Source organism: Pimephales promelas, chromosome 16 (assembly GCF_988280905.1).
Source record: "Pimephales promelas chromosome 16, fPimPro1.hap1.1, whole genome shotgun sequence".
In the NCBI taxonomy this organism is placed as follows: domain Eukaryota; kingdom Metazoa; phylum Chordata; class Actinopteri; order Cypriniformes; family Leuciscidae; genus Pimephales; species Pimephales promelas.
The window spans coordinates 24928245-24939794 of record NC_142784.1 but is presented as its reverse complement, the minus strand read 5'-3'; the positions used below and the strand labels follow the sequence as shown (position 1 = coordinate 24939794).

The following is an 11550-nucleotide window of genomic DNA, read 5'->3' as shown; positions in this document are numbered from 1 at the left end:
AGGTTTGTATCCTTTATCTACCTGGTATAGATATATTAAATTGAATAAATATACATAGGCTATAAATATATAGGCTTACATAATTTCAATATAGGCCTATAAATAAATACATTAATATAAATAAATCATTATAAAACAACAAATAAAGTTATTGTTTGTTATTTAGCAGGGGGGGAAATCCTAAATCTAAATTACTATGGACAAGGACAAGCGAAACAAAGCTGTCGCTTTAAGATTTCTCTGGGAAGCGCGCTCTAGTCTCACGGGCGGACAGAAGCTCCACGCGCTTCATTCTGCAGAGCGCGCTGTCACACTCGACTCTCTCGAGCATCTTATTCAAACGCCGTGCAGTGAGCTGAATGGGAGAACAGCTTCTGAGGTCTGTGCGATATTACAGCCAACTGACTGACAGAGGGAGTGAACAAAATAGTTAGACATCAGAGTCATCATGCAATTCCTTATACAAAGATCCGCGCGTTTCAGATCTGGCATCACAGACTTTGTCGTAATGCGCTGCTGTGAATTTCTCCAAGAGAGCAGCTGAAGTGCTTTTCTCCGCTCTTGTTTTTTTTTTTACGAGTTTAAAATGGTTTCGCTTGGCATGTTCCAATGAGAATATCTTTTTCTTTAGAAACTGTACTAATGCCGTAGATAACAGTGCAAGTCTTGGAAGCCGGACAAATGGCTTTGGTTGTCATAGGAACTCTGTTACTGATGCTCTCTAACATCTACAGCTCTTCAGGTGAGTTAAAACACTAGTTTATTGATCTGATTATTGGTCCAATACTGCAGAGTAAGTTTAATCTGTTAGTTTAAGTGTCAGACTTTCATGTTAGTAGCCTATATGGTCATTAAGTCATCTTTAAATATAGCCTAGCGCTTTTTACAATGCTGATTGTTTCAAATCAGATTAACAGTGATAGCCAAGACAATAATGCAGCAAAGTTTGTTTGGCTGTACAGCACCTCTAGAAGAAAATAGTGCCGTTGACCATGCTTAAGTTCAGTGTTGATTCATTTCCTTTGTAAAAATCATTACTTATTAATTAGTTCCTTTATCTAGGCCTACAGCCCTCTGGAGAAAATAGTGATGTCATTGTCCAGCTCAGTTCAGTGTTCATACAATGGTGTTAATGCATGCAGATCAGTTATTGGTGAATATAATTGTTGGATATTTAACTTTTTTAATACCGCTGAAGCGACAAAAATGGAACATATATTAAAACAAATCCACAAAAATTGATTTATTTTGTACTAGAACATCTTCCATTTACTACCAATGTTGAGTTACATTAGGTCAAATCTTGTTCCGTAACCGGTGTCAACTGACTGCACATTGTATAAAATGTACATGTATAAATTCATTAATATTAGTTCATTGCACACATTTTTTAATACACTTAAATTGTGAGCTCTAATGAAGGAAATTAAGTTGAAACAAAAAATCGTATCAACATGTTTTTCTGACAAGTTAAATTAAAAAAAGGGTTGTTTTTTTGACGTAATGGTTTTTATAGTGAAATGTGAGACTATAATAAGAGAGAGTTCCCATTAAAAACATTAAAAAGATAATAATCACTCTGGATTTAACATAAAACAGCTGTGTTATAAAATATTCATGTTCAGGCACTTAAAGTGTTTTACAAGAAAGACTACTGTGTTTGATTACTTCATTTGTCTAATGATACAAAACAAGTATAGCAGTGCAAATACAAATTGTGTAAAGAAAGGCGTTTCTAGTTATTAGAGATGGTGTTTATATTTTTCATCTATTATGGCAGTATCACAGGGGACGTGTCTTAATACATGACACCATCTGTTACACTACTACTATATGAGTAAATATTTATACAAGAGCTGTTTCCATGATCTCCTATAGCCTGGAGTATGTTTACCGTCTTTGATTGCAGTGAAATGACCTGTAAGAGACTTGACCGAATATGTTTGGCAGGGATGCCACTGCTGTATCATCAGTCTGCAGGGCGGCATGATGTGCCCCCCCCCCCGCTGAGGCCAGCTTAATGGCCTTTTGCATTAAGGAGAAAGCGGCTGCTTTATACACTGCAAGCTCTAGAAATAGAATTTATGAGTTATGCATCTGTCTCCACATTGTGGGGGTGCTCGAGCTGAAAGATCGCTCAAAATAGAGCAACGCTTGTATTAATATGCAGCGTGTTTATTTATTTGACTGTCAGCTGTGAATATGAAAAGCATTGTTTACTTGGAGAAAGTTCTGAGTTAAAACATACAATGAAAGATGATAGATAATACCAGATAATAGCGACATAGCCTGGTTGCTAAGAGACATCTGTACCACACAGGCAGAGCTGTTAGTCGGATGAATTCACAAATTGTTTTGTCCTTAATCTAGACCTAGATCTAAATCTAAATCTAGAATCTAGATCTAAATCTGACCTTCAGTTAATGAAATTATTATTTTTTAAATAATCCGAATGTATTGTCCTTATATTATATCTTGGATTAACTGCAGCTCTTTTAATCCAATGATTATTTTAAGACATGTTGACACTATTTACAGTAACAACATCACATAATATCTCTATAGACCAATGATTCATTCTGCTTATTGCTTTTCACTTAGGTAATAATTGTTCCAGATTTAATTAAACGTGCTCATTCCTTAAATAAGCAGGCATTGGGATGTCGGTGTGTTTGTGTTTGTTGATCACAAAACTGCAGACTGCAAAATCTCCCACAACTGTCATTTTATTATTGTAAGAGATCTTAAGCTTAGCACTGACAAAACAAAAGCTGTTCAGTTTGCGTTACTTAGCAGTTGCTGTCAGGTTAGGGCAAATGCCACCAACTACAAGAGGTTGAATGGGGTTGACGGAGATAATGGCGTTTCTGAAATTATGACAAATAGCCTGAGATGGCTCACCAGGCAGAGATGTAAGTTGTCACAGTTAGTCGATAAAGAACAGTTTTTGCTATGCTGGGAAAAGCGATGTGTCTGGCATAATAATGGGTCTAGGATTCATACCATTAGATCTCCTTCATGAACGAATGTTTTGTTTTGTTCTTTGATCAGTGTACACCAGTGCGCACCCATGTCTGTTGAGAAAAGCATTGGATCATTACTGATCCCAGGGAGTCAGGTTAATGCTCATATTATTTGAATATGTTTGAGGCGAACAGTTTTGAAAAAATCGACTGGGCGCCGATTTTCATAACACATTAGCATTAGTGATGGTACATTTAAGCCCTAAGGAGAAAGAGGGTGAAGCATGCATGTCTAATATTTGTAAATATTAATTACTGTAATGCTTTACATAATGCCATAGCTCGTAGCCATCCGCTAAATATAACTTGTGTCAACAGTATTCCAAAGGAAGACAGTTGTTCAGAAAAGCAAATGTTTTTGTGACATTTTTATCTGTCTGTATGTCTGTCTGTCTATTGATTGGTCTGTGTAGATAGATTTTCAGGCATTAAAGGAGTTTACTTTTAAAAAAAACTTTTGCTGACAATTTACTCATCTCCATGTCATCCAAGATGTCCACGTCTTTCTTTCTTCAGTCGAAAAGAAATTAAGGTTGAATGATGAAAACATTCCAGGATTTTTTCCATATAATGCACTTCAATGGGAACCAAACGGTTCAAGGTCCAAATGAGAAATTCAGTGCAGCTTCACAGGGCTTTAAACGACACCAGATGATGAATAAGGGTCTTATCTAGGACCCTTCGAGTCATGACTCGAAAAAAGATTAGTTCATTTTGATGAACGAGTTTGAACAGGAGAGTCACAAACGCTCATCACAGAACAGAGCAAGGCGAGCATTTGTGCTTATAAAACGTAAACCTTTTTATTTAATTTTTAAATGACCGATCGTTTCGTTAGATAAGACCCTTATTCATCATCTGGTGTCGTTTAAAGCTCTTTGAAGCTGCACTGAAACTCTCATTTGGACCTTGAACCGTTTGGTTCCCATTGACGTCCATTATATGGAGAATATCCTGGAATGTTTTTATCAAAAACCTTAATTTCTTTTCAACTGAAGAAAGAAAAACATGGACATCTTGGATGACATGGGGGTGAGTAAATTATCAGCAAATGTTTTTTTTTTTTTTTTTTTTAAAGTGAACTACTCCTTTAAAGCCTGGCTTTAATGCAGTGGTTCTCATCTCCAGTCCTCAGGACCCACTGCTCTTTGTGTACGTCTCCCTTATTTAACACACCTGATTCAGATCCTCAGCTTGTTAGGATAGACTCTATGAACTGAACTGAGTGTGTCAGATACGAGAGACGTATAAAATGTGCAGAGCGTGAGTCCAGAGGACTGGATTTGAAAACCAGTTTATTTTAAAATTACTGTATGGTTGTATGAACTTTTTGTTGCATGAAGTTATTTCAATTCATTTTAATTCTTTCTTGAAATCAAAATTGTATTATTCCACCATGTCAATTCATCAATTTCATCCCATTTTTTTTAACCTCAATTCTGAATGGTGTGGCTGCATACAACTCTGTTGTATAGTTTCTGCTCTCCTAAAAAAAGACAGGTCTTTATTCATTTCTGATTATTCAATTACCAAAATATTAGATTTTTTCTCTGCTGTTCTGACATGTCAAAGTTTCTATGTTTTTAGGTTCAAGAATGTGAGGCAAATTTGCAGCTAATAAAATATATCCGAAAACCCTTTTATAAATCCTTTTTTTTTCCCACCAGTCGGGAAATCACTGAGAGATGCTATGAGAATAATCTCTCAGAAATTTCCCATGTGATTTGCGTGTGTAAGTATTTTATACCTCAATGTGTGACTGCACGGCACAATCTTCTCCAAATGTAACCTTTCCTGTAAGATATGAACCTGTTAATGTGGTCTTATACCTCTCATTCACGCTCTCCAAAGGAAGCAGCGACTGTATGTCGTGAAATCACTGACAGATAATTATTCTTTCAAATCAGCATGGCTTTTCATGTGTGAAAAGCACCGGCTTTTATTCGTTCCTTTCATTCTCTCACAAGGACCAATTAGCTTCCCATAACTATAAAACTGATGATGCCTCAGAGTAGTGGGGAGTTATAATCTCAAGTGTTGTAAACGGATGGAAACATACTTATGAGTGTAATGTGCAGCAGGAGGCTGATGAACTATTTAGGTGTTCATGACTGACTTTTTATGAAAGTCATTAGTAACTTATTGGATTTAACTTCACCAAGAGTAAACACATTATGCTGTCTAAGAACTGTTTTCTTCCACTTGAGTATTTTCAGATAAAATATTGCATAGATGATATTATTTTATTCCTGAGAATTTCCACCCCTTTAATGTCAAGAAAAACCCAACACATGACCACTGCTGTGCATTGCACTGCAAGTATTCCACCTAAAAGCCCTCACACATAAATAAGAAACCCTCTCTGTTAGTTCTGTAGCCCCGGCTGGAGCAGAATTTGGCACTAATGGGCGGTGAGGTTTGGAGCCTTTTTCAATAGCCACAGCCATGCTAGACTCAGCCTTAATGTCAGCTTCTTTTAACTTCGCACAGATTTCATCTGGCTCTCTGGGCTGAAAGCTTAATAGGTGTTGAGTCATCAGCCTTTGAGAGGTAAACCCAGCTCCCTTTCCCACTGGCCATTAGAAGTCTCTCTCCTCTGGTTCCATCCATTCACTGATGCTGGTGAAGACTATTTGTGTGGTTGAATGGTACACCCTGGTACTCTGTTGTGAAAGGGTTTTTTTCTTCTTTTTTTCCACAAAATAAATGTTGTTAACATTTTTTTGAAAAAGTTCCACACACCTGTTAACAAGTTTCAGCTCTGGTTAGTTTGTAGGACTCTACGAAAACTGAAAGCTGCATCAGATGTTGTAAATTTATTTAACATACATGCATTTAGCTGTTTTATTAATTCACATACACTGATAATGTGTGATAATGTTTGATTTTGGTTCATTAACACGGCCAGTGATTTTCTGGAATCTGTGCGTGGGTTCACACACATCCCTTAAAGACATGTGACAACTCTTGAGAAACTACGCTCTTGCTTTGTTTTTGTTTTTCTGATTCGATCAAAATCTAGCGGATCGCGTGCCTTTTCACTGAGCTGGAGAATGATCTCAGCCGTCATCACTACTACACACCCCTAACGCTCTGTGTGAAAGGGTCCTATGCTTGCCAATGCTGATTATGGCAATAAACTCAAGTATTGGAGGTTAACGGTCCCGTATTATGCTCCTTTTCACAAGATGTAAAATAAGTCTCTGATGTCCCCAGAATGTGTATGTGAAGTTTCAGCTCAAAATACCCAACAGATCATTTTTTACAGCATGTTTAAATTGTAATTTTTGGGGGCTCAAAAAACGCGCTGTTTTAGTGTGTGTGCCCTTTAAATGCAAATAAGCTGCTGCTGCCGGCACAGGGGGCGGAGCTTCATGAGCTCGCGCTCACTCTCTCAGGACAATTTCATCTCACGGAATGATGATAATATCAGAAAATCTCAGTAAGGGCGTTCATTTCGAGTCGGACAGTAATGCCTACAGAGTCCGAGTGCTGTATAGAGATGGAACAGGTATAGTTTAGTTGTTTAATTACGGTTATTATAACGTATTTGTCATCTGCTTGTATGTATCCATTATTTAATAATAGCCTAACCTGTTTCGGACCAGGTCCGAATGATGATCAAACATATACTGATGAGTTTAATAAAGTTTATTGTACATCACTCAAAAGATGAAGTGTCAGTTTTACTTCAGAAAATCACCATAAGAGCTGAGTAAACACAGTAAGTTATAAGAAGTGTGCAAGTTGAGGGAGTTGAGGGAGCATTCTTGTGGGCGGATGTTAGACAAGAAACTGTTCTACTGACGTCATTAAAGAAGGAAGTAGAGGGATGTAGTCCGAACGGGCCGTTCGATGTAGGCTACTTCTGTTAAATAAAATTGCTGTGTCCAAAATCTCCACTCAAACCCTTACTCCCTACCCCCTATATATGGGGTAGGGAGAGCACTATATAGTAAGCTCATCAGCATAATAGAAACACCACTTTCGGACACTACTCGATCGTCTCTCGGCGCCGTTGATTACATCATCTCTCAGCTGTTGCGGAACTGGCTCTGGGCTAAATAGATTTTTTTTAAATAAATACATTACATTATATTGAGCATATTTCTCCAAAATTTCAAAACTAAAAGTCATTTCTGGCCGTTTCTGTTATAATGCGCTACTCCACACATGATTATAACTTATTTTTCTGATAAGCACAATGCATGATGGTATGTAGGGATTGGGTTAGTGACCATCGGTTGTACACTACTTTTTAAAATGCATTCTGGGATACATTAAGTGGACTATATAGGGTATAATAATCATCACTATACATTCGGACAGCACTACAAAATGGCGAGCTCACTATATAGTCCACTATATAGTGAGTAGTCGGTGATTTCGGACACGGCAAATATCTCGCTTGGCATTGAACTTTGAGCTTTGTAATTTTACAGATATTATTTATACTCTAAAAACAACATTACACACTAACTAAAGTTTGAAACATGGGATTATGAAGAACGGGACCTTTAATGTCCATATAAATAATGTATGTCAATAATTTTGTCCCTTTAAACTCATCTTGATCACCAAAATGGCATGTTTAAATAGATTTTTTCCTGTGAAAAAAAAAGATTTAAATTGGCTTTAAATGTAACTCTACAACCTTGCTTCATTAAGTATACGCGGCCCATGAATATGCAAATGAGTCCTGCCAACCCTCACCTACTGTATACAGGCGAATAGTAATGCGTTTTATGTATCGCTCTCTTCAAAGTCAGACTCATAACATCAAACAGCTAACAATGTGTTGCTAATTTTACACAAACCATGTTCCCGTTCGCCGTCACAGAGACAGCTTCTAACAAGCATCCTTAGAAATGCCTTGAACAATTTGTAAAAAAGCTACTATTAATGTACTACTGTTCATTAATTTATAATACACATCATATACATAATTCTCCGGCTATATTGCTAAATGTACATGATCACTTGTATCAACAGAAAAATATATCAGGATATACCAGGCTTCTCTTTAGACTCCCATGCTTCAGCATAGTGAGGATGCTATGCTAAACCCCGCTAGCAAATTTATTTTTAACAAGAAGTTAGATTTAACTGCTTAAACATTCCTCCAGTATGATGCTTTTAACCACCACTGTTTATTTCTCGCAGGGTCCCGTCCACGTTTGGAGGATGCTCCTCCAAGGATAGTGGAGAATCCCTCAGATCTGATCGTGTCAAAGGGTGAGCCAGCCACCCTGAACTGCAAGGCAGAGGGTCGGCCCATGCCCACGATGGAGTGGTATAAAGACGGCGAGCACGTTGAAACTGATAAGGACGACCCTCGCTCCCACCGCATGCTGTTGCCAAGTGGCTCCCTTTTTTTCTTGCGCATCGTTCACGGACGCCGCAGCAAACCCGACGAGGGTGTTTACACTTGCGTCGCCCGCAATTACCTAGGAGAGGCTGTTAGCCGAAATGCCTCGCTTGAAGTAGCCAGTAAGTATTTTCTGATAAATTCCACCTTCTCTATGTTTCTAGATGGAGCATATCTCTGGTGAAATAGAAGTAATCTATTCCTCTCAGACATGTCCTGAGGTCTTGTTTGTTAAGTTCTTTGTGGCAGGCTGCTGTCGAGTTTTTGCCTGCTGTGACAGTGTGTCCTCCTGCTGTTTGGGACTTTGGCTCTGTCGTAATCCAGCTCTTTGGCTCCAGAAAGGCACCATATCCATCTTCTCCGCCAGAAGAAACTGGATTAGAAAGTTTATTGATTAGAATGGGAGTGCAATGATGTTTGCTCGTTAACAAAACAAGCCATGAATTTTTCTGGTGCCTGTTTTCCACATGATCTAATTTCCTCATATACAAATTGTGTCCTTTACAGCATACAATTACATTTCTCGTATGAGTCAGATTTTGTGTGCCGCTTGGAGATGGAGGTGAGGCTGATCTTATGGGTCAATGTCATGTCAAGTCCATTTTGACATCTACCGACTTGCCGAAAGATATTATTAAATTGTTTCTCCATTCGAGATCTTAAAATAGACATCTTTAACTGCTGAGGGAGAGCCAAGCCTGTAGAGCCATTACAGACTTTTGCTTACTGTCCCAGAGGACACTGAGTAGCAGAGCATGCTGGGTGAAAATGCTTTGCAATCATGCACTCTGTGGTAGATCCTCTCCTGAAGTCTGCATACTCGCACTCCCAAATAGCTGTTTGTATATTTGCCCACCTAATAATCTCATTAAATCTCACTTTTCATTCAGAAATAAAACTGAATGCAGAATGTGGATTTTTTTTTTCCACACACTGAATAATGCTGCCTTCATTGACTTTAATTCCAAGTCATAATTACCGCATAGAAAATATGTCGCCTAAGCAAGACTTACAATATGATTTATTATGTACGTTTAAAGCCAGAAAGAGAAGGGACTCCTAGCTCTCTGGAGTCCATATAGATCTACGCAGAGCCTCAAATCAGGCTGGATATTAGCTTGTGCTGCACAATACTCATGAATTAAGTGTTCGCCCTTGTGGAAGAGGAGACTGGGGTCATACACCGGGAGACCCAGCTCACCGCCGGTCGTATCTTCTCCTCAGCAGTGATTAATGTGCTAATTAGAGCTGGACGGTTGCCAGCACGACCGCGGCATGAGGAAAGAGCGGGTGGTTTATGAAGACGGAGGATCCTGAGGGGTACAACAGGTGAAGGCTGGGGCGAGAGTGAGCGATCCTTCACACATCTTTGAGACCGCAAGCGGATTGAGGTGGAAAAAAATGATCGTATACATGAGAGCAGCCTGTTTGTGATAAGTGAGCAATATTTGCTTTGACAAGTCTGATGCGGCCTTGTCCATCTGTTAGATGTTTCATCTAATGGTACTCATAAACATAGACAGTTGTTGGTTTATGGAATGCTCACTTTGTGCTTTTTTGTTGTTGAGTCAGTCGTGTTTTTCAGTATTAGGCACCTGTGATATAATCAACTGTTCTAGTAGAGTCGTGAACAGCATTTGTGAGAGGAGTTTTGGAACCACATTAAAGGAGTAGTTCACTTTTAAAAAAAAATTTTGCTGATAATTTACTCACCCCAATGTCATCCAAGATATTTTTTTTTCTTCAGTCGAAAAGAAATTAAGGTTTTTGATTAAAACATTCCAGGATTTTCTTCATTGGGAACCAAATGGTTCAAGGTTCAAATGAGAGTTTCAGTGCCGCTTCAAAGGGCTTTAAACGACACCAGACGATGAATAAGTGTCTTATCGAGTCATGATTTGAAAAAAGATTAGTTCATTTTGATGAACGAGTTGGAACAGGAGAGTCACTAACGCTCATCACAGAACAGAGCAAGGCGACCATTTGTGCTTATAAAACTTAAACTTTTTTTATTTATTTTTGAAATGACCGATTGTTTCGCTTGATAAAACCCTTATTCATCGTCTGGTGTTGTTTAAAGCCCTTTGAATCTGCATTGAAACTCTCATTTGGACCTTGAACCATTTGGTTCCCATTGAAGTCCATTATATGGAGAAAATCCTGGAGTGGTTTCATCAAAAACCTTAATTTCTTTTCGACTTTTGAAAGCTTATTTTATTTTCTTGTCAGCTTTTTTATTATTAAATCTTGGCTGGGTGGCTAATAAAACATTTTTTTTTTTTTTTTTTTGTGGTGTAGCAAACTCAGAACACAACTAACTAATCCTAACTTTCATGTTAATTTGTTACCTCCATGTTACTGCCGGTGCCATGCACTTTTTCTTTTCCTATTCAAGCACTGAGACAAATCATATTTATTAATGACGGACAAGGTCAAATGTCCATGCATGCAGAGTCGAGATGATTTAAATTCTTCAAATTCAGTACATACCTCTGACATTACGCATTTTCAAGGGTTAGCCATTGACAGCAGTGCGTTTTTCCCCAAGAATATGTAAAAAGCTACTTTATTCTTCAAGGTTTAAACAGCCATAGGAAGTATAAATGGCTCTCTAAATGAAACACTTCTGTTGTTCATGAGTTTCAAGGTGCTTTGACAAACAAAAGATCTGCATTTTGTGAACATCCAGTGTTCTGTAGTATTAAAGGATGCACCAGTGAGAGAAGGTTAAATCTGGGTCTTACACTAATATATTAATCCATCCCTCGCTACACTGTGGTATATTGGGGGATATAGTATTATCCATGTAACATATGTATGCCAAACGACCAATGCTTAATATGACGCTTGTCATAAAGGCAGAATGAGTGGTGCCTGTTATTCTTTTTTTTGGCAGAGGTAGATATTTAGCTCTCGGCTTGAATACGAATCCATTCACGTATTCTTTTAAAATAGCAGCTTTGTGTTAAAGCTTTTATGCAAGAGAAAAGCTGTATCTATTTCAAAGCATTGAATGTGGCAGTCTGTCTGGGGTAGCAAACTGCCACGTTCCCTGAGCCTGGATTAAGATAAAGTAGGACAAATGAAAAATAAAACTTGCTTAAAAGGCTCTAGCCCAGCTGTCCCTCTTTCTCCCAGTGTGGGATTATAAAGTAATGA

General features: G+C 38.2%; 1 protein-coding gene across 2 annotated transcripts in view; it reads left to right on the top strand.

The window, feature by feature from the left end:
- The first annotated feature begins 283 nt into the window (after nt 1-283).
- LOC120489976 (roundabout homolog 2) overlaps nt 284-11550 on the top strand; it is a 48530-nt gene continuing 37263 nt past the window's right edge. Inside the window, exons 1-2 of one of the 2 annotated variants that reach the window (XM_039687255.2) lie at nt 284-742; nt 8187-8513. In XM_039687255.2, coding sequence (XP_039543189.2) covers nt 682-742; nt 8187-8513 — 388 coding nt within the window. In that variant the 5' untranslated portion in view covers nt 284-681. Of the gene's footprint in view, nt 743-6425; nt 6535-8186; nt 8514-11550 lie in introns of those variants that run through there. The other variant, XM_089121293.1, reaches the window with a different exon arrangement.